General features: G+C 44.8%; 1 protein-coding gene across 8 annotated transcripts in view; it reads left to right on the forward strand.

Annotated features, from left to right (window-relative positions):
- The first annotated feature begins 8,654 nt into the window (after positions 1-8,654).
- LOC102996303 (scaffold protein involved in DNA repair) overlaps positions 8,655-25,360 on the forward strand; it is a 313,877-nt gene continuing 297,171 nt past the window's right edge. For all 8 annotated transcript variants that reach the window (XR_003683330.2, XR_003683329.2, XR_008619449.1 and 5 more), the window contains exon 1: positions 8,655-8,726. Coding sequence is in view for 5 of the 8 variants with exons in the window: in XM_028500283.2 (XP_028356084.1) it covers positions 8,694-8,726 (33 nt within the window). In the remaining 3 variants the exon portion in view is untranslated. The remainder of the gene's footprint in view (positions 8,727-25,360) is intronic.

Below are 25,360 nucleotides of genomic sequence, written 5' to 3' on the forward strand. Positions count from 1 at the left end.
AACTGGCCTTCCCCCCTTCCCCAGCATCTTTCTTCTGTTTTTAGCTGAAGACAGTATTGTAGGGGATGCTTTTGGTCATTTCAGGGAGTGACTCAGTTTTCCGTGGTATCCCCCTTGTATTCGGAAGGTATACATGTTATTAAACTTCTGCTTTTCTCCTGGTAATCTGTCTTTTATTACAGGGGCAGGGGGGGCCTCAACCAAGAACCTAGAAAAGTAGAGGGAAGATTGTTTTTCCTCCCATACACATGCAGTGGAATACTACTCCGCAGAAAGGAATGCACCATCAACCTATGGAAAGACATGGATAAATCTTCAGTATATACTGCTAAGTGAAAGAATCAAGTCTGAGCAGGCTGCACACAGTATGACCCTATTGATGACATTCTGGGAAAGGCAAAGCTACATAGATGATAAGCAGATCATGGGGTGGGGGGTTTGAAGTATTCCATGTGATGCTCTAAGATGGATACCTGTCACTATGCATTTGTCTAAGCCCATAGATGTGCATAGCCCAAGGGGCCAATCATAACCTATTCAAATTTAGTTATTTAGGATGTAGGAGTGTTGCAGGATGGAATACATAATGTGACAGAATCTAACTGTATTAGAAATATATGGAAACAACTCACTGTAGGGGATGGGGTAAAAGCTGCTGACTTAAGTTACCTTTGGAAATGAATGGAATCTGTAAGCTAAATGGCCCGTATATAAACAGTGGGCTTTATTTTGCGAAGTTCTTTCCAGGGTGTAGTAGCTAACAATTCTGAAACCTCTGCACATGTAACGTAGAAAGGAGCAATGCATAGGTAAATGGCAGATGGTGGGAGCCAGGCTCCTTGCTGTGGGAGTGCGAAGTTACAGGTACGCAAGGGGAGAGCCTCTGCCCTCGTAATCCTGGATCTGGGCTTCCTGGGAGGAAGCTGACTGGCCGGGGGGAACACACAGATCTTTACGCTGGGAAGACCCTGCAGACATAGGAACTTCACACCCCATCTTTCCACCCATACCTGCTGGAAACACTCAGCCCTCCATAATCAGTCAATTGCAGCGTTTAAGACATTCTCACCCCTAAGAGATAAAGGAGCGTGAGGGTCTTGCTTACCCCTAAGCTGTCCCAGAATCTAGGCCCTGGGTGGAGCCAGGTTGGGGGTTCCTGGGCCTCTGACCAGCAGGTGAGAGGAAGGAGGAAGACCAGTCCTGAGGACAGAGGTGCCCTGAGGTCTGTGAGCCCAGGAGCCCCGATGGGACTCATTCTCAGTGAGGACATGGGCGGGGCCTGCAGTGGTTCTGTGTTCGCCCTGGGCCCTTTGATGAAGCCATGGCAGCACTTTGCCCAGATGTCTCCTGGCGGTGTCTCAGACTCTGACACAGTGGTTTTACAAAGGAACAAGAGAATGGAGATGAGCCCCTGACGGCCACTCCTTTCTGGCTCTGAGTTGCTTCCTACAGGACCGCAGTCACCTGCATGGGTCTGCTGTGACCCATCTGCCCCCACTTTGCCTTTCCTCTCCCTCCCCGCGATGATTCCAGTGACATTTCCAGCCCGGACCCCTCTCCCAGGCCAGACGCCTCCGTCCAGTCACTGCACACCCATCTCACCTTAGGGGCTAGCAGGGCCTCAGAGGACTGGGATCCTGCAGCTCCCCACACCCAGGAGCAGCCCCACCTTCCCAGGTTGCTGTGCCCAGGCTCCAGGTGTAACCGTGCAGGACCCTGGGGGGCCTTCCCTGGACAGTCCCCTCCCCCACATCCTCTGCTGTAGCTCCTCTCTGAAGTACCTGGAGAACAGTGTCTGATGCATGCTTCCTGCACTACCAAGTGGAAGAAATTAACTACTTGATGATCATGAACAGGTAGCCCCGGAGCTTCTGGTGCCTACAAATTTATATCGTTATCCGCCCGTTACCTCACCATCAACCAGAGAATTGTGCACCAGCTGATCACATACCCTGCGACGCCTCTCCTTCACTTGGCCTTTAAAATTGCTTTGCTGAAATGCCTCAGGGAGTTCGGGGTTTTAGAGCACAGGCCACCTGGCCTCCTTGTATTGGCACTTTGACAATTAAGGCTGCACCTTCCTTCACCACAGCCGGTGTCAGTAGACTGGCTCTGCTGCACTCGGGTGAGCGGACCCACGTTCGGTTCGGTAACACTGGGGCCCCCCAGGCTCCCACTCGCCTTGTGCCCCAGTGACTGTCAGCTCCTCCTCCTCAGTCTTGTTGCAGTAAAAACAGAAATGAAGTTTCCCTGCCCTGAGAACAAGGGGAACAAGGGGACAGCGAACAGCCTAGAGAAGAAATGTAACCTGGCCTGAAAGAGCTCATCACTCCTTGTTTCACTTTGTCACTCATTTGTAGTAACTAGATTTGTACTTTACAAAGCTAACCTCACTCCCTGACACTATGGAATTTACCTTCGGCACCCATCACCCCTAACTGTGTGTGTTACAGCCCCTGCCTCTCACTCCCTAACCTTATTATGTCCAGCACTTAGATTCTATACGCCCCTCATAACAAATCACCCCCTAGTTTTTCATTTCAGAAACAAGGTCACCGGCCGATAAACCAGAGGCAAACGGACGCAATTACCAGACTGCCGGACCCCGATTACCCGGCAGCCTGATGCCAGCTATGACTGTTTTGAAATAATGCAAAGGAAAGGAGGAATGCAAGACCTTCACTACTTTGATCCTTATCCTCTACCCCGGACTGCGGGAGCCCCACATATAAAATCTTCCCTGATTCTCAAAGAGGGGTGCCCAATTCCTGTGGTGCTAGCCAGCTGTGTCTTCCCTGCTGCCTGGCAGAAAAATGAAGCCATCTTTCTCTTCCTCCAAAACCCCTGTCTCCGTATTTCTGTTCGGCCTCGGTGCACAGGGAAGCCGATACTTCGACAACAGTTTGTGGCCAGTTCCCACACTAATTCCCCTCTACGCCCACAGCCCTGGCCCAAGCCCGATCTTGTGCCTGGTTCCGCCATCAGACCTGACAAACATCCCTGCCCCACGGTGCGTCTCACATCCCACCCCAACGTGGTCTTTCTGAAGCATAAACGAGACTGTGACTCTCTCACACCTGTAATCCCCCAAAGTTTCCCCACTTTCGCTAGGGTATCTGCCGGGAGAGACATCTGCCAAGGCCCTGAGAGTGCCCGGCATCCCCACTAGGCTGCTGGCTCCTGGGTTCCCAGACACTGAGCACCTCAGCAGGCCAGGTGACACGGCAGGAAACCCCAGAACTGCTCACCTCAGGAGGGGGCTGGCACTGCCACTGCCTGATCAAAGAGAGCAGAGAAGGGTTCCCCAGCTGGGACACAAACTCTGCACGAGTGGCCTCTCCTTGAGCCATTACATCACCTCGTATGACTTGAGGGAAGGAAGGACCGAGGCACACTTGGTTCCTAAGGAGGATGGTATAGGCTCAGTCATGTCTCCCCAAATCCACATGCTGAATCCCTAACCCCCAGGAACCCAGGATGTGTCTGTATTTGGAGATGGGATTTTTAAAGAGATGATCAAAGTAAAAATGAGGTCACTAGGGTGGATCCTAATCCAATAGGATTGGTGTCCTACAAGAAGAGATTAGGACACAGATAGGCACAGGGGGAGACCATGTGAGGACCTGGGGAGAAGATGGCTCTCTAAGCACCAAGGAGAGAGGCCTCAGGAGAAGCCAGCGTGCAGACACCTTGATCTCCGACAGCACCCAGGACTGGGAGATAGGCCTGTTATTCAAGCTGCCCAGTCTGTGGTATTTGTTACAGCTGTCCCGAGCAGACTCACAGGGTAACTCAGGGCTCAGACTGGACAGAGCCCCCTCTCCATGCCCTTGTACGTGAGTTACAGGTGCCCCAGGCACTGAGGAGGGGGTCCCTGAGGGGGCACAAGATAGAAGATGCTAGGCATTAACACGACTGCATTCACGTTAAACGTGCCTGAAGTCCATTCACGTGAGATGGTTTTGTCCTGCATGTACATCGGCACCTTCACTCTGAACTGCAGACCTTTGGCTTTACCACCTCCACTGCGAGCATTAGCTTCACCTGCTGTGGACCGTCTCCTATAGGATTTCCAGAACCACAGAGCATCGAAGCTTCACAGAACCCAGAATCTGTGTGCTAGTGTCTGGGCGACCCTCACAGCAGAGCCGCACAGCTGCCTATCAGAACCCATCTCCCTTTTTCCTGTGCACAGCTACTCTGCACCTCCCAGCCTCTCCACCTCTTACAGCTGGGGCGCCGAGCCTCGTGTTACCAAGGAGAAGGGGTGGAGGTGGTGAGGGCCTTGGCCAGCCTGCATCCTAGGACGGAGGGCACGATGCGATCGTGGTCACCCCACCCTGCTGGTTGAAGCACTCACCTGGAAGCAGGGAGGAGAAACAAAGGGGGGGCAGAGCCTGGGACCTGACACCCACCTGCCCTGGACTCTCACAGGAAGGGGACAGAGACATCTTGAGCTTCAGCCCAGTTTGGGGAGACACTTTGTTCCAGCAACACACTTTGCCTTAAAAGCCAAGGTGCTTTACAAACCCCTCCCCAGCTGTCACAGAATGTCAGGCTTAATCTCATCACACTTTTCTCAAACCCCAGCTCACGCTGAGACCACCTCTCAGGTGATGGTGCTTCAGAGCAGCCCCTTTAAAAGATCCCTGGATTTCAGCTCTCCCAGCCCTGCCTTCAGTTTAAGCTAGAAGTTTCCTTGACAACCTTGACAAACCTGCTGAGTTTCCTTGACAACCAAGCTTTGCAATCTCCCAAACTCTTCTCCTTCAAACATTCCTATTCTAGGCTTAGTGAGCCTAAAGTGACAGTGCTGTCGGTATGTGCCAGAGAGTGAGTCCTCCAAGCCCGTAGTTACTGGTTACATGATGCTATTGATGATGAAATCCCAGAAGAGCCAGCTTTGCAATATAACCATTTCTGGACTCGGCACTGGGTCCCTTTCCACGGACCCCGTGCTGGAAGAGCTCACCTAATGCAGCCAGGACTTCATCCTTTCCAGGTGATTCCAGGGTCCTCATTCTCCCCAGACCCCCACCCACATGGCTGCTGGCTGCTGTCTGTGCCAGTCTATACGAGACCTTGGTAATCTCCTAAAATGAGGGTTATTTTATACACAGGTAATGGGTTGACGTGAAGGCAGAGGCAGAGACGGGAGGGCTGCAGCCGCAAGCCTGGGGACGCCTGGAGACCCCAGAAGCTGGAAAAGGCAGGAAGAACCCTATCCTGGAGCCTTTGGAGAGACTTCTGCCCTGCAACACCTTGATCTCAGATGTCTGGTCTCCAGGACTGGGGGAGGATGAATTCCTGTTGTTTTAAACCACCCAGCTTGTGGTCATTTGTTACAGAAGCCACAGAACGGTCACACAGACCCTGCTCTGTAGGATCCTGGAAATGCGGGTCTCATTAAAGCCTAACAGAGGCTGGATTGCAGAACCCTTAGCGTTAGCATTGGGCCCCAGAAATTCTAAAGCAGTGGCTGGACACCAGAACGTTGAGGGGTCAGTCAGAAGCCCATCCCTAAGGGTGCCAGCTGCACACGGCCTCCCCAGGTTTTTACACCTGTACATGTTGGGAATAAGTGATCCTGATTCAGGACTTCTGATGTCACCATTCACATTGCTAATTAAGAACCCACCAGTTATACAGAGGAAAACTCTATCAGGGCACTTGCTCCAGCGGTAAACAATTCTGAAGTTGGTCAGAGGTGGGGAATCGTCTCCCATGCAGCCAGCAGCCCCCGCCCCCCCCCCCCCCCGCAAGGAGCGTCCTCATTGCAAGGCTGGGGGACCGTGCCGAGGCGTGCCTGAGGAAACGTGAGCTGACCCCCAGGCCAGCTGCTGCTGAACTGTTCCCACCCTTCCCAGGTAAAACACCTGAATGTGTGCAAGGACTTGAAAGCCTAGAGGAAGGGCCGTGGAGCCACAACTGCCACAGCACGCAGGCCGACTTGGTGCCTGCAGGCTAGCCAGAATGGTCCTGGCCCCAGGCGCTCTTCTGGAAGCTTTCCATTTCCCTGCCTGAGGTATCCCTCCTGTCCCGGCCCCCGCTGCTTTTTTCCTTCCTCACCTCTGCCCGGGGAGAAATTCCAGCGGCAGGTATGGGTGACACATCCTCTTCTTTAGCAGGTGGCAGCCCGGCAACTCCTGCAGAAAGTCCAGCAGAGCCCCACTCGCACCGGGCCACGCACAGAGCCGTGGGCCCTACTCCCTCCCACCAGCCCAGCCCCGAGACTGCTGACAGGGCAGACAATATGGCGTCAAGCACAGCTGCAGGGGCTCTTGCTGCCTGGAGCGCTGTTTATATTGACCTCAGCCCAGGCACACCTGGGGAGGGCTGGCCGGCCGGGTCAGGCTGCCCAGGTCAGCCAATCCTCGCCCCTCAGGGGCTCACAGGTGCAGAAAATGGGCCTTGCTGCACTGGCCAGGTCCAATGAACAGGTGTGGTGTCCTGAGGGTCAGGGTAGACAAGGGGCTGCAGCTCTGGCATGTTTTCTAATCATTTATTCTGGTCCATGAGTGGGAGACAACTTCAAGAAGACCCTCTCGTAATGAGAGGAACCCAGGAGTCAGGGAGAGGAGGAGTGGTGGGTGGAGCCAGGGGCCTGGTGCCCTGGCTGCAGTGGAAGCCTCTGGAAGGCCCGGTGGAGGGAGGCCGCACAGAGTGAAGCCCAGGGTCACAGACCTGTCCCGGAGCTGCTGTTTGTTAGTTCAGGTCCTGCTCTGAGGTGCTCAAGGTCAGCTCTGACCAACAGGTGGGCTTGGGGTGCTCTGCAATGAGGGCTATGTGCACAGTTCCTGTGTGCCCAGCCCTGCCGGGTGCCTGCCCAGGTGAGCTCCATACCCGGGGAGGGGCCTGACCACGAGAGCCCCGTGGGCTGCTGGGTACCAGCTCAGCTGAGCTCCATATCCCGGGAGGGGCCTGACCACGACAGCCCAGCGTGCTGGGAGCGGGGGCGTGTGTACGAGCGTCCTCTCTGTGCAGCCGGCACAGAGTTGCTTGGCGACTTCCCTGTGGGCAGCGCTGGGATGAGATGAGAACCAGGACATGCTGCAGGCCCCCTGAACCCCTGCCCATCCAGGGAAATGAGGTCAGTAGGTGGGTGCTGGCCATTGTGCTGTGTGAGGGAGGCCCCACGGGTACCTCTTGTTTCTTCCACCTGACACCACAGACGACCCCCCCGGCCCCAGGACAAAGCAGACAGCCTGCCTGGTGCAGGTGGGAGCTCCTGGTGACTCTGCAGGGGACATGAGAGGGATGGCCCAGGCAGGAGGGGGCGGGAGCCCAGGTAGAGCCATGGGGCTCGGGGCCGAGGGGGCCTTTCTGGGTCTGAGCTGGGAGTGGATGTGCAGGTGGTGCGTGTGATCCAGGAAAGCTGCCCTGGTGACATGAGGCTGAACCTGTTTCAGAGTGACAAGCCTTCCGGATGATCCCAAAACAGGATAGTGAGACGGATCCTGTTAGAAGAAGGTAAGTGAATACCCCCAAGAGGAGGCTCTGAGAGCTGGTCCCGGGAGGGGGGTGAAGAGAACAGGTGTGGAAGCTGCGGGGAGTGGGCAGTCACCCTGGATGGGCAGTGGGTGCAGACCCCACTCCGTGGCCTCACGTCTGTGCTTTTGGCTGGATTACTTGGCTTCTCGGAGCCTCAGCTTCCCAGGCAGTATGGAGTGATAGTAGCATGGATTGACTAGTAATTTGCTCAGAACAGGGTAGAAAGGGGTCTAGTGGAAAGTCCACAGAACACCATCAGTATGGGAATCCAGGCCCTGTTTCCCGCAGGTCTGTTGGCAGGCTCACTCTGAGCAGACTTGCAGCAGAGGCTGGGGATGGGCTCGGTTTGCTGGGTCCCCCGGTTTCCTGAATCTCGGAAGGAGCAGGCTCCAGTGGGCAGTAGTAGGTTCATCCCACACCTGGAAGCATCCAGACCTCAAGGCCCAGCAGCCCCCGAGCCCTGTGTCTGGGTCCCCAGGAGGCAAAGGGGACAGGCCAGCCTCCTCCTCGGCCCTCTTCCTGCCCAGAACATTCGATGTCCAGGCCGTCATTAGGGAGAAGCAGCGATTCTGGCGTCTCTGAACTTGAAAACTTCTGCTCTGGATACTAACCCCCTGCTCTCAAGTAGATGGGGAAATAACACCCCTGTCACCGGTTATCCACGGGTGCAACCATTCCCTAAGCCCCGCTTGCTGAATTCATAGCGCACTTCGGGTTGCCGTTTATTTTTATTAAGGCCGGTCCTTGCCTGACAAAGCACACCACGTACGAGCTTTATTTGAAAAACCCCGCGCGGGTTTTTCAGCAGCTCCCTGACCAGGAGGCGACGGCGGCGCTGCGGCCAGTCCAACGCGTGCTCTGCCGGACCCGGGCCCAGTTACAGGCAGGACGAGCAGCGCAGGACAACCCGGACCTACAGCTAGTGCTGGCGCCCGCTTCCCAGCGGCCGCTCCGTAGGTCAGTGCCAGGAAGCGTGGGTAGCAGGGAAACCACGCCCCCGCGCGAGCGGCCGCCAATCGCAGAGTGCAGTGCAGCGCGGCGCGCTGGGAGGGCGGTGCGTCCGGAGAAGCCCCGCCCCCATCCCGAGTGTCCGCCAATCGCAGAGCGTGGTGCGACGCGGCGCGCCGAGTTGGTTCGGCGACGCGCGGCCTTCCGGCGGCCTGAGGGGGCGGCACGCTCTGGAGGAGGCGGCGCGCACGGAGATGCCCCGCGGAGGCCAGTCTCGTGGCTTGAAGGTAGGCTGTGGGCCTCTGGGCGCCGTCTCCTTGGTCCCCCCACGTCTGCTTCGCCCGCGGGGCGCGTGTGGCTGGCCCCGGGCTGGTGAGCGGCCGGGGCGTCTGTGGCGTGGACGCAGCCCGCGCTGGAGGCGGGGCGGGAGGAGACGCCTCCCTGGAGGGCGACGGTCGCGGCTGCGCCCGGCCGTGCGGCCCGAGTCCAGCTGGTGCTCGCGGGTCTCTGCTGGGCCGCAGCGCGACGGCGGCGTCCTGGGGTCCGGGAGGGCCTGCGTAGCCGCCGCGTCTGCGCCGCGCTGCCTCCCCTGCCCCTTCCGACGCCGGAGCGGGAGCGTCTCGGCCGAGTCGGGCGCGGGGTCCGCCTGGTGACCGCGCTGAGAACGGCGCAGCTGCGTTCTGAGTGCATTGCGTTTGTCCTGCGCGTGCCCTTTACCTTTTGAAAGCGATTTCTGAGCTCCTTGCCTACGGATATACTTGTCTCGTCGTACTGAAAACTGAATGGAAGCAGACACTGAGTCCTTTCTTGACTCCTCTTTCTTTTCTTACCAAAAAAGTTCCTGAAAAAATAGTCCGCGCACGCTGCTTCAGCCGCCGTCTCACTGCTGTGTCTCCTTGCTCCTGGAATACCATTGGTTGTCACACACGCTGTCAGTTTTGTGACTACACATTTACGGAGTCGGGGAAGCCCATGACAAACATAACCTAACCCTGATTTCAAAAATACTAAAATGTGAAGAAAGAAAAAACCAAGGAATCAAGGAAGTATGTTAAATTGTTGAAGCCCATGTAACTTGTGAACTTGGTCACTGTAGCATTTGACACATTTGCCACTTGATTCTTTTCCTGTATTGCAACTGCTCATTTACTTCTCCTTGCTGCCTTCCTGCCAGGTTCTGCCTTCTGACTTTGCACCTTTTTCCTCACTTTGCAAGTTTGTTCTGGGCAGTCTTACACATTGGTGTTAGCTGTCCCTCTGTATGGACGATTTTCAGATGTGTATTTGACCTTTCCCTTGAGCGCGGTTTAAACGCAGTGCACCATGAAGTTGTCATTCTCTCGCCCTTAGTCTTCTGGGCGCCAGCACTTCCTCCTGTGCTGTGCTGGTCTCAACCTTTTGATACTGATGCTCTCTAATTGTGATTGCAGGGTGCACTTCAGCAGAAACCATCAGGACACTTGGAGGAGCAAGGTTCCTTCTCACAGGTCTTGGAGCGTGCGTGGCACACCCAAGGACCACACGGTGACGTCGGGGGGCGAGACACAGGGAGAGAGGGACGGCACACCTGGGGTCTGCCTTTATTAGGGTCTGAGGGTTAGGTGTCTAGAATTTCGGGGATTCATTCTTCATTGGCTAATTTAAAGCAATAGCAGGGAGGGAGAAGCACGATCACTCACATGGTCAGTTATTTAGGTTACCAGGGCTTGTTGGAAGAGGAACCTTCATGGGTGGAGGCAGCCTAGTTCCTTACCTGGTTGTTTTGCAAGTAGCTATGCTATACAGCTGGAGATACTTTTATTCAAGATGGATTTCTTCTAAAGTGGATGCCACCTGGCAATCAGATGCTTAATGTCAGGCACTTACACTACATCCTCACTTAGAAATCTTCATGTTTTTGACTTGATATTCACTTTTCCCCTTGTCATTCTATCACTTTTCAAGACCTTATCATAGCACCTGTTATAATCCCTTGAACATATTAGATACCTAATAGATATCTGATGAATGAATGAAAGGAGAACTAGTGTAGAAGGTTTGCGAGTATTGTAGGTATGAAGAAACATGGGGAAATACCCTGGTCAGAAGACTTGGTTACCAGTCTCAGCTCTACAACTAACTAATTTTATAATTCTGGGCAAGCCATGTAGATCTTTCTGGACTCTTAAAATGGGAGTTGATATGTGCCTGAACTAGCATGGTAGAATTGGGAATAGTATTGGGAGAGGACTGAGTTGATAGATAATAAAAGGAAGATGAGATTTAAGTACCTGAAAGTGAAAGATGAAGAGGGAAGAGTCAGTGTGACTCAAAACTTGAACCTGTGAAAAATGGGAGGCTTGGGGAGAGTTAGTTGCTTCTTACCTGATGTTAGGATATACAGATATGGGAAACATAAGGCCCAGGGAGAGATTAGGCTCCAAGTTGCTCCACGGCTGGGTGTATTTTATTTCTTTCTTCCCCCCGCCTTCGACCCCTCACTGTCCTTTCAAGTGCAATGATTCTTATTCTCTTAAAGCTTTGTCTTCTCCCTTTACTTGCTAAATAGCCAAGAACGACCACAAATATTCCCTTTACCTGTCAGTTGCTTACCTTCTGAGATTCCTGATCCTCCTCAGACTGAATTATAGCTCTCCCCCTTCTTTTTCTCACTGAAAGGAAAACTGTATCTTGGTAAGGTCATAGAAGAGAAATAAAGGAACATCATATCTTTCTGATGACACCCTCCTTCTCTACTCCTTTGGGTCCTCATCAGAAAACCTTATTTTATTTCTGGTGCCTCTTTCATAATAGCAAGGACATAGTAATCATTAATTAAATGCAGTGTACATGTCATTTCAAAGATGTTTTTTCTTTTTCAAGAAAGGGAAACATTGCTTCTTTGAAGCAGGAGGGGTGGGAGCCAAGGAGAGAATAAGGACCTGGCCTCTGTTACGGAAAGGGGTTAGTATTAGGTAATAGGAACATTTTTCCTCTGAGACTGTAGGGAAGGAGGAGAGCTCAGTAGATGGGAGGTCTGCTGAGTTTTATAGTGGCTTATTTTAACCTTAGGGAAGATGTGACGACTTGCGCTATGATGGTGACAAGGAGAGGTAAAGGCAAGCATGGGTGTGGAACTTGTGTATGTAAGTGTGTGTGTGAGAGTAGAGGGGTAGGGAATGGTAGGAGTGTTTACCAGCATTGACCAAGGACAAGTAATAAGAAAATATGAAGAGGGCCACTCTAATTTGTGGGTCTTTTTATACTAGCCTTGTGGGTTGGTGATTGGTAAAGTGAATTGGTAGAAGGGTAGGAGTCTTAATGCTTGAAACACTGAAGTAGTTCGCCATAAGAGTGCAGAATGGCAGGTGAGACATCATGATTATGAGGCTAGTGACTGATACCATGACTGGGCTTGAGACTTAGAAGTTCCAGTGATATTCCCAGGTTCTCAGCCTGGTCGGAAAGCTCAGCTGCTGTTATGTGCCTTTGTGTGGAAGGTGCACGTGACAGTTATTGCTAGACACTTTTGTTAAAGTGAGATAATGCAGAATCAGTGGCTAGAATCTTTATTTCTGGAATTAGACATACATGGGAGAAAATCCTGACATGTTGCTTACTAGCTCTCTGACCAGCACAATATACACAGCATTTCTAAGTTGTAGCTTCTTGTCTGTCAAATGGGGATAATACCGATCTTGCAAGGTTGGTATGAGGGTTAAATGATGAGAACTGCATGAAATGATGTACTGAGTGTATAAGCACTCAATTAAAGTTAGTGATAATGAAAGCAATTAATAATAAAATACCAAGATAATGAAAGAAATTTCTAGATGAGGACAAAGCTGTTGTTCATCCTCTACTGTTTTGCCTTTAGATTTCTCCAGAATTGCTTCACTCAGTTTGTTGAACAAGGAATAGGAAGAGGGCTTAGTTTTAATGTTGTTCAGTGGTGGAGAGAGATTCTCTCATAGTTATCTTGGTAGGAGTACCTTATGGTTTTACCAGTTTTAGCCCTTGGTAATCCCATTGGATGATTTACCAGTGGCTCTGCTTCTCAGAATTAGACTCCTTAGTACTGATATCTTAGTCTAGAGGTTGTCTTATTCTTAAAATGCAAGGAAAGGAGAACTAACATTTATTGAAGACTTTTCATATGTCAGGTACTTCACATATATATTTCCTGTAAGGGGAAAAATATTTTCTTTTAAATCAAAATAATACATGCTCATAGATAAAAGTGGTAGTATGAAAAAATTTCTCATGAAAACCAGCAATTGTTGCCCTGCTCCTTCCTGCACTTAGTCATGTACCTGAAGGCAGTCCCTGTTTAAAATTGAGGTAACCGTAGAATCACATAACAGTTGTAAAGAACACGTGAGATGTAGACATCTCACGTATTCTTTATCCAGTTGGCCACAATGGTAACATTCTGCAAAACCATAGTGCAATATCACCACCAATGTATTGACATTAATACAACTGTCTTATTCAGATCTCCCCAGATGTGTGTCTGTGTATATGTGTGTGTGTGTTTAGTTCTATACAATTTTATCGTGTAGGTTCATGTATCTACTACCACAGTCAAGATACTGAACAGTTTCATCAGTATAGGATCCTTTTTATAATCACACTGACTCCCATTAACTCCCACCCCTAACCCCTGGCAGTCATTAATCTATTCATTATTTAAAAATTTTTGTCATTTCAAAAATGTTATTGGGATAGAATCATACAGTTTATAACCTTTTGACATTGTTTTCCTTATTTTTTTTCCCACTCAGCATAAGACTCTTGTCCAAGTTGTGTATATCATTAGTTTCTTCATTTTTATTGCTGAGTTGTAGTCCATGGAATGGATGTACCACAGTTTCACTTAGCATTTTACCTGTTGAAGTACATCTGGGCTGTTCCAGTTTCTGGCTATTAGAATAAAGCTGCTGTGAACACTTGTGTACAGGTGTTTTGGGGAACATAGGTTTTTATTTCTCTAAGATAAATGCCCAAGAGTGTAATTGCTGGGTCATATCGTAATTTAATGTTTAGTTTTATAAGAAACTAACAAACTTTTCTAGAGTGGCTGTACAATATTACACTGGCAATGTATGAGTGATTCAATTTCATAGATAATAAATTCATGCTTTTAAAGTACAGAATTCAGTGGTTTTTAGTATATTCACAAAGTTGTGCAAATATTTCTTATTTTAGAATATTCTCATCACACTGAAAAGAAACTCCGTGGCTCTTAGCAGTCATTCCACATTCTCTCCTTCCCCATCCCCCTGGCAACCACTAAGCTACTTTCCATCTGTATAGATTTGCCTATTCTGGACATTTCATATAAATGGAATAACGTATGGTGTTTTGAGACTGGCTTATTTCACTTAGCCTAACGTTTTCAAGGTTCATCCATTGTTGTAGCATGTATCAGTACTTCATTCCGCTTTATGGTTGAATAATTTTTCATTGTATACAACATTAAAAAAATTCCATTCATCAATTGATGGATATTTGGATTATTTACACTTTTTGGTTGTTATGAATGATGCTGCTATGTGATTGTTTGTGTACCAATTTTTGTGAAGGTGAAAGTTTTCATTTACCTTGGATGTAAACCTACCAGTGGAATTGATGAGTCATATGGTAATTGTATGTTTAAATTTTGAGGAACTGCCAAACTTTTCCAAGTGGTTACATTTTTTAGTCTCACCAGCAAGGAATGAGGATTCTGATTTCTTCGCATGCTTGTCAATACTTGTTATTGCGTTCTTTTGACTTTAGCCATCTTAATGGGTAGAAAGCGGTATCTTATTGTTTCGGTTTTGATTTGCGTTTCCCTAATGACTAATTATGTTGAGTATCTTTTCATGTGCTTATTGGTCATTTGTGTATCTTCTTTGGAGAAATGTGTATTCAAATTACTTGCCCATGTTTTTTTTTTAATTTGGCTGTGTTGGATCTTCGTTGCTGTGTGCGGGCTTTCTCTAGTTGTGGCGAGTGGGGGCTACTCTTCGTTGCGGTGTGCGGGCTTCTCATTGCGGTGGCTTCTCTTGCTGGGGAGCACGGGCTCTAGGTGCGCGGGCTCTAGAGCGCAGGCTCAGTAGTTGTGGCACACGGGCTTAGTTGCTCTGCGGCATGTGGGATCTTCCCGGACCAGGGCTCGAACCCGTGTCCCCTGCATTGGCAGGTGGATTCTTAACCACTGCGCCACCAGGGAGGCCCTATTCAGTTTTTTAATTTCTACTTGAGTCAGTTTTGCTAGTTTGTGTCTTTCTTGGAGTCTGTGTATTGCACGGTAGTTATCTAATTAGTTGGTGGAGTTTTTCATATTGTTCCCTTATAGTGTTTCCTATAATCCTTTAGTTTGGTAGTGCTTTTTCTCTTTCATTTCTTGTTTTTGCAATTAAAATCTTTTCTCTTTCCCTCTTTTTTTTCTTTTTGTGAGTTTAGCTAAAGGTTTGTCTGTTTTGGTCTTTTCAAGGAACCAACTTTTGGTTATATTTATACTCTTCATTATTTTGTTTTCTATTTTATTTCTGCCTGATCTCATTTCCTTCCTTCTGCTTGCTTTGGGTTAGTTGCTCTTATCTTTCTAGTTTTCTAAGATTAACAGTTAAGCTATTAATTTGAGGCCTTTTTAAAAATAGGTATTTACAGCTATAAGGTTTTCTGTAAGCGTTGCTTTTTCTACATCCACAAGTTTTAATATATCTTTTTTCATTTTTCTCATAATATCTTCTAATTTTTTTGTTATTCTGTCTTTGATCCACTGGATATTTAGGAGTGTGTTGTTTAATTTCCGTATTTTTGTGATTTTTGCAGTTTTATTTTTGTTAATTTCATTGTATTGTTGTCTAAGAATAGTATAATACGCTCTTACTCCTTTACAATGTATTGAGGCTTGTTCTATCTACGAGAATGTTTCGTATGTATGTAAGGAGAATGTGTATTCTCTTGTTTGTTTGAGGGGGTCTTCATGATTTCTTGTGGGTAGTCAGCTATTTTATTAGGGATCCTTTTACATGATGTGTCTTTTTTTCCTTGCTGCTTTTATGATTTCTCTTTGTCTTTTACTAGTTGACATGATGTGTTTAGGGTTGGTCTCTTTGAGTTTATCCTCAGAGTTTTTTGAGTTTCTTGGGTGTATAATCAATATTTCATCAAATTTGGGAAGTTTTTGGTCTGTATTTTTTCAGGTACTCTTTCTGCTTCCTTTTTTTCTGGGACTCTTAAATGCATATGTTTGTATACCTGATGGTGTCCCACAGGTCTCTGAGGTTCTGTTCATTCTTCTTTTTTCTTTCTGCTCTTCATCTTGGATACTCTCAATTATCCTGTCTTAAAGTTTGCTGACTTTTTTTTCTGCTAGCTCAAATCTGCTATAGAGACTCTCTAGAGAACTTTTCATTTTAGTTATTGTACTATTCCGTTCTTGAATTTCTATTTGAGTGTAGTGGTTTCTTTCTTTCTTTCTAAAAAAATTTTATGTCTTTATAGTCTCTATTTGCTGGGGTATTTTGTTTTAACTTTTTTAGACAATTCCCTTTTTTTTCTTTGAGCGTATTTACAGAAGCTGATTTAAAGTCTTTGGTGAATCCAACTTCTGGCCTCCCTCAGGTACAGTTTATCTTGACTGCATTTTTCTTGTTATACCTTTCTGTTTCTTTGTGTCTTAGGATTTTTTGTTGAAACCAGACATTTAAAATATAATGCGACAACTCCGGACCTTAAGTTCTCCCATCCCCTCCCCAGAGGTTTTTTAATTTGTTCGTTACTGCTATTTGTTTGTTTAATGACTTTCCTAAAGTTTCTTAAAGTTTGTAAAGTTCCTGTTTTCTGTAGGAAAAGGGGCATCTCCAACTTTTCCTGCTACCTCCAGGAGATGGGTCCATTAAGGGACAAGGGGAGGATTGCCATCAAAGAGCTGGAAGTAAAGGAGCCTTGCTGTCCCAGCCCATGCCCTGCCTTGTGAATCCGGACCCACAAACTGCATAAAATGGAGTGTTGGTGGCTGTTTGAGGCTTACAGTAAATGCCAAAAATTTGAGAAAAAAATATTTCCTGTTTGTAGCTGCTGAACACACTACACTGTTTGTTTACTTGTCTGTGAATTATTGGACAGATATTTCTTTAGATGCTTTGAGCTAATAAGTCTTTCATTCTTTACTGAAGAACTCTGTGTGGTTGAGGCATGCCTTCTATAGTCTGGCAGTTTATAACCGACTCACCTTAATTTTCTCCTTGTGCGGGGCCTTGACGTTATCCAGAGCTGAGATATTAGGGCCTTCTCAGGTTTTTCCTGGGCATACACACAGCCCTGCATATCAGGTAGCATTCCAGATTCCCTGGAACATGTCAGATCTTTTCAGTGCTGCCTGTGGACATCTCATTCTTCAGATGTTCCTTAGCACTTTTGGCTGTTTGGTTCCTGAAACTACTATTGCTGCCGCAGGCACCTATAATATGAATTGCTGTCAATTGTTTTAGACAAATGCCCTGGTGATAGGGCTTTCCCACTGAGTGAGCTCTGAGTCAGGTTGAAATAAGTTCTGTGAATAAGTTTTTTTTCTCAAGAGCTGCCAGGCAGTTCAGATAGTGATAGTACTCTGTGGATAGGGCCTTTTGAGGACCTACGAACCCAGTTTTCTCTCTCCACTGACTGCTGGGCTGCCAGTTTACACAGCTTACCCTGGTTATGAGGCTGCTGTTTTTCAAGGCTACTGTGGAGCTAGTGAGGGGGCATGAGATGAGAGCAAATTAAAACACCAAAAAGTTCACTGTTCTTGTCGATATTAAGCTCCTTTTCTTGAGTGAATGCTGTTCAGATTATGAGCCTATGGTTAATTTCCAAAGTTCTGAAAAGTTAAACTTTGACTATTTTTTTCCACTGTTATTATTTCTTTTATGAAGGAGCAAGTTATTAGAGGTTGTTATTCTCTTATTCTGAAAGTTTGCTCATCATGTTTTTTACTTTAGCCATTAAGATAGGTGTGTGCTGATAACTCATTGTGGTTTTAATTTGTATTTCCATGATGGCTAATGATGTTGAACATGTTTTTATGTGATTATTTGTTATCTGTCTATCTTCTTTGGCAAAATACCTGTTCGTTTCTTTTACCCATTTTTAAATTGGATTTTTGGGGGTTATTGCTGAATTTTGAGAGCTTAAAAAATATTCTAGGTACTAGTCCCTTGTTGGACATGTTTCCAAATATCTTCTGGCAGCAACATTTTTAAATTTTTAGCATGTTCATTTGATAGTTTGTGCATTTGCTATCAAATCTATGACAACTCTTTGCCTAGCTCTGGAACCCAAAAATTTTCTGTTTTTTTCTAACAGCTTTATAGTTTAATATTTTACATTTATGACATATTTTGAGTTAATTTTCATATAAGGTGTGAGCTTTAGGTTTAGGTTTTTTTTTTTTTTTTTTTCTTTTTTTGGTCTATGGACTTTCAGTTGTCCACTACCATTTATTGAAAGTCTGTTCCTTCCTCTGTTGAATTGCTTTTGCATGTTTGTCAAAAACCAATTGCGCAAATATGTGTGGGTTTATTTCTGGGTATCTGAAGTGGTCCAGTCATGTATGTGTCTATCTCTTTGCCTAGTAAGCCTAAACATTGGATAGAGTGACTTTCCACTTTATTCTTCTTCAAAACAGTTTTAGCTCTTCTAGGGCCTGTGGCTTTCCCTGTAAATTTTAAAATAGTTTGGCTATGTCTACAAAATACTTTCTGGAATTTTGATAGGAAATGAATTAAAGCTGTCGATCAATCTGGGGCAGATAGATATCTGTGAGTGTCCTAGTCCATGTCTCTCCATTTGTTAATCTTTGGGTTCTTTCATCAGCATTTTGAAATTTGTAGCATGCAGGTACCATGCATGTTTTGGTAACTTTATACTTAAGTGTTTCATTTACTTTGGTGTGATTGTAAATTGTATTGTGTTTTTAATTCTAGTTTCTACATGTTTATTGTTAGTGTTTAGAAATGGATTGGTTTTCGTGCATTAATGTTATATTCTGTATCCTTGCTGCACTCACTTATTAGTACTAGCCAGTTTTTTGGTTAGGTTTCTTGGGATTTTCTGTGTAGACTAGCATGTTTCTGTAGTTTTGATTTTTCTTTTTCAAGCTGTATATTCTCAAATCCACTGTTGTCCACTGCCGCCGCCCCCCCACCCCGCCCCATCTCCCTGCCTTATTGTAGCAGCTAGAACTTCCAGTACCATGTTGGATAAGAGTGATGAGAGTGGACATCCTTACTTGTTACTGATCTTAGGGGGAAAGCATTCATTCTTTCCTCGTTAAGTATGATGTGAGCTGAGGGTTTTGGGTAGTTGGTCTTAAGTTGAGGAAGTTTACTTTTATTTGTAGTTTGTTTACAGTTTTATAATGAATTGGTATTGGATTTTATTATATGCTTTTTTTGTGTGCCAGATGCTGCAGTTTTTCTTTTTAGCTTGTTGATATATGGTAGATTACATTGGGTGATTTAAAAAAAATATTGATATATATATATATATTTTTTAATTAGTTTATTTTTTTTGGCTGTGTTGTATCTTTGTTGCTGTGTGCGGGCTTTTTCTAATTGTGGTGAGCGGGGGCTACTCTTCGTTGTGCTTGGGCTTCTCACTGCAGTGTCTTCTCTTGTTCTAGAGCACGGGCTCTAGGTGTGCAGGCTTCAGTAGTTGTGGCACGTGGGCTCAGCAGTTGTGGCTTGTGGGCTCTAGAGCACAGGCTCAGTAGTTGTGGTATGGGCTTAGGTGCAGGCTCACTAGTTGTGGTGCACGGGCTTAGTTGCTCTGTGGCGTGTGGGATCTTCCCGGACCAGGGATCGAACCTGTGTCCCCTGCATTGGCAGGCAGATTCTTATACACTGGTTGATTTTTGAATGTTGAATAAGCTGTGCACACCTGAAATAAACCCCACTTGGCCTTGGTGTACATTTCTTTGTAAATGTTATTAGATTCGTTTTGCTGATATTCTGTTGAGGTTTTTTTTGCATTTAAATTCATAAGAGACATTTGGTCTGTAGTTTTCTTTTTTATATTGTCTTTACCTGACTCTTATCAGGGTGATGTTAGTTTCCTAAAATGAGTTTGGAAGTGTTCTTTCTTGTTTTATTTTCTGGAAGTTATTATATAAAGTTGACGTTAATTCTTTGTTGAAGGTTTGGTAGAATTGTGTAATGAAATCACTTGGGCCTAGTGGTTTGTTTTCAGGAACTTTTTAACTTCAAATTCAATTTATTTGATGGTTATAAGGTGTGTTTACATTATCTATTCTTGGTTGAGTTTTGGAAGTTGTGGTTTTTGAGGAATTGGTTGACTTCTAAGTTATTGAGTTTATGAGTGCAAAGTTTGTAGTGTTCCTATATCTTTTTAATGGCTGTAGGATTTGTAGGGATATGTTTTTTCAATGGCTGTAGGATTTGTAGTGATATCCCCTATTTCAAACTCATATTTGTCATCTGTGTCTTCTCTGTTTCTGTTTTTTTGTCAGTCCTCGTAGGTGTGTATTAATTGTAATTATCTCTTGAAGGACCAGCTCTTGGTTTTATTGCTTTAAAAAATAGTTGTTTTCCTGGTTTGAATTGAATTGATTCCTACTATTTATTTTCTTCCTTTGCTTGCTTTAGTTATTTTTTGTTCTAGTTTCTTGAGGTTGGAATTTAGGTTATTGATTTGAGTTTTTTTCATTTCCAGTGAAAATAAGTTGACCCTTGAACAGTGAGGAGTTTAGGAGGCTGATACCCTGTGCAGTTGAAAGTCCATGTATAACTTCACAGTTAGCCCTCTATATCCATGGTTCCACATCCATGGATTCCACCACCTGTGGATCATGTGGTACTGGAGTAGGTATTTATTGAAAAAATTCATGTGTAAGTGGACCCATGCAGTTTAAACCTGTGTTGTTCAACGGTCAACTGTATTTAATGTTACGAATTTCCCTCTCAGTTCTGCTTTAGCTGTATCCCGTATATTTTGATATGCTGTTTCTTTTTTCATTTAATTTTGTATGTTTAAAAATTCTGTTAAAGACTTTTATTCATGAATCAGAAACTTGTTATTCATGTTTTTATCATTTATCCATTTTGTTTTTGTTATTGGTTTCTAATTTAATTCATTTATGATTAAGCCACACATTCTGTATGATTTCAGTCTCTTAAATTCTCTGAATATGCTATATTTGGGTGAATGTTCCTTTGTGTTTGGAAAAATAATATGTATTTTGTTTTTGTTGGGTGGTGTGCTCTGTATGTGTCAGGTATTGTTAGTGTTTTTTTGTTTTGTTTTGTTTTTTTTTTGGTGAGATCTTGTATGACTTATATTATTTTCTACCTAGCAGTTCTATCAGTTGCTGAGCGTGGTGGGCAGGTGTCGAAATCCCCAACTATAGTGGTGGATTTGTGTATTTATTTTTTCGGCTCTGTTGGTTTTGTTTTATGCATTTTGAGGCTCTGTTGTTTGGTGTTTATAAAATTAGTGTTGTATCTTTCTGTTGAATTTATTCTTTTATTGTTACATAATTTCTTTGTTTCTAGAAATTTCCTTTTTACCTGAGGTCTACTTTAACAGATACTAATATAGCCACTTTTGTTGTCAGTGTTTACTTGGCATATCTTTCTATTCATTTACTTTCAACCTCCCTATAGTGTTGAACTTGAAATTAGTTTCTTCCAAATAGCATGTGGTTGGCTCATGTTTTTTAATCTACTCTGCCAGGCTCTGTCTTTTGATGGATGTATTTAAGTCATTTACATGTAAAAGAAAATTATTGATATGTTAGTGTTCAAGTTTGCCATTTTGTTGTTTTGTTGTTTTCTTCCTGTTCTTTCCTTTCTCTTTTCTTGCCTTTTTGGAGTTACTTCAACAATTTTAGGTTTCTATTTTGACTTATTTATAGTTTTTCTTAGCTTTTTTTGTTGTATCATTTTCTCAATGGTTTTTCTAGATATACAATAATATATGTGTAGCTTATCATAGTCTATATATGCAGGATTTTATCACTTCTAGTAAAATGTGGAAGCTTCACTTTCCATTTTGGTACCTTTAATGTTACCTAGTATTGTGACTTTTTCATATTTCATGTTTATTGACTGATTTATACAGTTCTTGAGAAGGATTGTCTTTTGTATTTATCCATACTCCTGCAGTTTCTGTTTTTCCTTTTTCCACACTGCTCACAAGGTTTAAAAAAAAATCATTTTCTACTGTTTCAGTACTTCCTTTTACCGATCTTTAAGTGTATATCTGCTGGTTTCCAAATATTTAAGTGGTGTGGGTTTTTTTTGGGGGGGGGGTCTAAAATGTCTTTATTTCCCCTTGATTGTTGAACAGTTTACTGGATAGCAAATTCTGGGTTGCTGTTATTTTCTTTAAGAATTGAAAAATAATTGCCCCACTTCATTCTCGCTCTAAGATTTCAGATGAGAATTCTGTCACTAGAATTGGTGTTCCTGTATAGGCACTATGTTATCATGGCTCTTTTCCAAACTTTTCTTTATCTTTAAAAGTTTAATTTTGATGTCTTGCTATTGGTTTCTTTGCGTTTATTCTGCTTGGGGTTCTTTCAGCTTATTAAAACTGTAGAAATATCTTTTACCCAACGTAGGAAATTTTGAGCTGATATGTTTTAAAATACTTTCTCAGTTTAATTTCTTTTTCTTTACCTTTTGGAACAGTGATGTGAATGATGAATCCTTTGTTATTGTCTCACAGGTCCCTGAGGCTCTATTCATTTTTCTTCACTATATTTTGTCTGAATCTTTTGTTCAGATTAGTTGAATTCTGTTGATTGGCCTACAAATTATTGATTCTATTTTCTGTAGGTATGGTTTTTCTACTGAGTCTATCCACTAGGTTTTTTATTTTGGTAATTGTATTTTTCAGTTCTATAATTTCCATTTGGTCCTTTTTCATAATTTTTTCTTTTTTTTCTAATTTTTCATTGTTTTAAGAGAATTTGCAGTTTATTTTTATTATTATTATTTGCGGTACGTGGGCCTCTCACTGTGTGGCCTCGTCCGTTGCGGAGCACAGGCTCCGGACGCGCAGGCTCAGCGGCCATGGCCCACAGGCCCAGCCGCTCCGCGGCATGTGGGATCTTCGCAAACCAGGACACGAACCCGTGTCCCCTGCATTGGCAGGCAGACTCTCAACCACTGCGCCACCAGGGAAGCCCTGCAGTTGATTATTGAAGCATTTTTATGACAGCTGTTAAAAAATTCTTGTTAGATAGTTCCAGCACCAAATTGATTTACTTGTTGACATCAGTTGATTGTTTTTTCTTATTTGTTTTTTGATAGTATTGGTTCTTAGTATGAAGAACAGTATTCAGTTGTATTCTGGGCATCTTGTCTATCTTAGGAGATACCGGGTTCTACTTAAGTGTTCTATTGTCGCAGTATGCTGCTAAGATCAAGAACACAGGTCCTGGCCTACTTTTGTGGATTGTGGTTTTAATGATAGTTTAATTTTTAGAGCCTTTGTGATGTTGTTTTGGTCTGCTTGGCATATCTAGTGCCAGTAACCTTAGGGAACGGAAGGGGCTTCCCCAGGCTGACCTGCTAGGGTCTCTTGGTGAAGGAGCAGAGAATCTCAGGCACACAGTGACCAAGAAGCTTCCCTTGTCAGGTTCTTGCTGTGGTGGGATCCCCCATGCCTCTGAGAGACAGAGAGTGATTCTTGGGTAGTGTGTGAGTTGTCAAGAGATCTATCCTACTGATGCCTAATCTCTCCACCTCTCTCCACTCTCTTCCTTGTCCTGGAATCTCTAATGGAAGGACATCTGGGTCCATTGGGATTCCCTTGATCATTTATTATTGGCAGGGTTCCCAATTGCTCTCTCCCTCTGGTGGTGCCAGGCTTAGTTGATACTGTCAGAGAGACTCCTGTTTGATCAAGAGGAGGAATGAGCTAGGTTGAGGGTGGGGAAACATGGGGTCTGGGTCACCTTCTGTTGGGTGCTGGGACATGTCACCTTGTTACTCTGTTATTCCTTCAGTCTTGGGCTCCCAAACCAGCTTGCTATTTCCAGAATTCTCACCAGTTTCTGTTATTTTCAGGGATTATAGTTGTTTTTAGTGGGGAGAAGCTGGGAGAAACAGATCTGTATCATCTTGTTTAGATCAGAAGTTTGGAAATCACGAATTATTTTAGCTGTTTTTTTCTGGAGTTTATTTTCTTATTTTAAAAAACACATTAATTATGGGGATGGCCAAAAGTTCCTTCAGTTTTTAAGTAAAAATAAAAGACACCTTTTTTATTTCACCAAGTACTTTACTGAACAACGTGTTCACCATTTTGTTCCACTACTTTCTGCCATTTTTCAGCCAACTTCATAATTCCATCTTCCCACAACTTTTTATCGTTTTGAGCAGAGAACTGTTCCAGGTGTCTTTTACAGTCTTCCAGGGAATTGAAAATTCTTCTGTTAAGAGAATTTTGTGAAGACTAAAATAATTGGAAAGCTGAAGGTGCAATGTCTGGTGAACACAGTGGATGTATTAGAACTTCCCAGCCAAACTGTAACAGTTTTTGCCTGGTCATCAAAGAAACATGCGGCCTTGCGTTATCCTGATGGAAGATTATGCGTTTTCTGTAGACTAATTCCAGACACTTTTTGTCAAGTGCTGCTTTCAGTTGGTCTCATGGGGAGCAGTACTTGTTGGAGCTAATCGTTTGGTTTTCCAGAAGGAGCTTGTCGTAGAGGACTCTCTTCCAATCCCACTATGTACACAACCTCACCTTCTTTGGATGAAGACCAGCCTTTGGTGTGGTTGGTGGAGGTTCATTTCACTTGCCCTACTGTCTCTTCTGTTCCACATTACTGTACCATATCCACTTTTCATCACCCATCACAATTTGTTTTAAAAATGGAACTTTTGGGCTTCCCTGGTGGTGCAGTGGTTGAGAGTCCACCTGCTGATGCAGGGGAGACGGGTTCGTGCCCCGGTCCGGGAAGATCCCACATGCCACGGAGCGGCTGGGCCTGTGAGCCATGGCCGCTGGGACTGCGCGTCTGGAGCCTGTGCTCCGCAACGGGAGAGGCCACAACAGTGAGAGGCCTGCGTACCGCAAAAAAAAAAAAAGGGGGGAACTTTTTTTTACGTTTCAGTAGAAAATCGAATGTGGAAATACAGTCAAGAAAGTTTTTTTTACTTAACTTACGTGGAATCCAAACATCAAAGCGACTAACATAACCAAGCTGGTACAAATGATTTTCAGCACTTGAATTGGATATTTTGAGTATGTCGGCTATCTCCCGCATGGTATAATGTTGATCTCAATGTCTCGATCTGATCGCTGTCAACTGCAGATGGTCTACCCAACCGTGGAGCATCGTCCAGTGAGAAATCTCCAGCATGAAACTTCACAAACCACTTTTGACACGTTTGATGAGTCACCTCCTCCATACACTACACAAATCTGTTCTTGCATTTCAGTTGAGTTTTTACCTTTATTGAAATAAAGCATAATATGCCGAAAATGTTGCTTTTTTCTTCCATCTTTAATATTAAGATGGCTACACAAAAATTCACCAACTTTGGTAAGTTTTTTTTTTAATGCATGCTGATGTGACAGCTGTTACAATACAGTCTAACAAAATTGTTTCGAATGAAGTTAAAGACAGCTAAGTACTACTACAGCCATTTTATGGAAAAAAACAAATGCACTTGGGCCCAACCCAATATTTAATCTGTTGATTACCTAGTATGGCAGATGAGGACTTAGCTGTTTTATGTGAGCATTCCATGTCTTTGTTATCCTTTATTGTTATGTTACAGTTTTTTGCTAAACCAGAAATAAACATTAATATTATGATCACATAAATGTGGCCCATGGAAGACTCGAGTAGTGTACTTTGTTTCTTTCTTGTGCAACCATTATTTTAATGTAGTAAATCATTGCTACATGTTTTTCTTTACATCATTTTTTA

Source organism: Physeter macrocephalus, chromosome 15 (assembly GCF_002837175.3).
Source record: "Physeter macrocephalus isolate SW-GA chromosome 15, ASM283717v5, whole genome shotgun sequence".
NCBI classification, from domain to species: Eukaryota; Metazoa; Chordata; class Mammalia; order Artiodactyla; family Physeteridae; genus Physeter; species Physeter macrocephalus.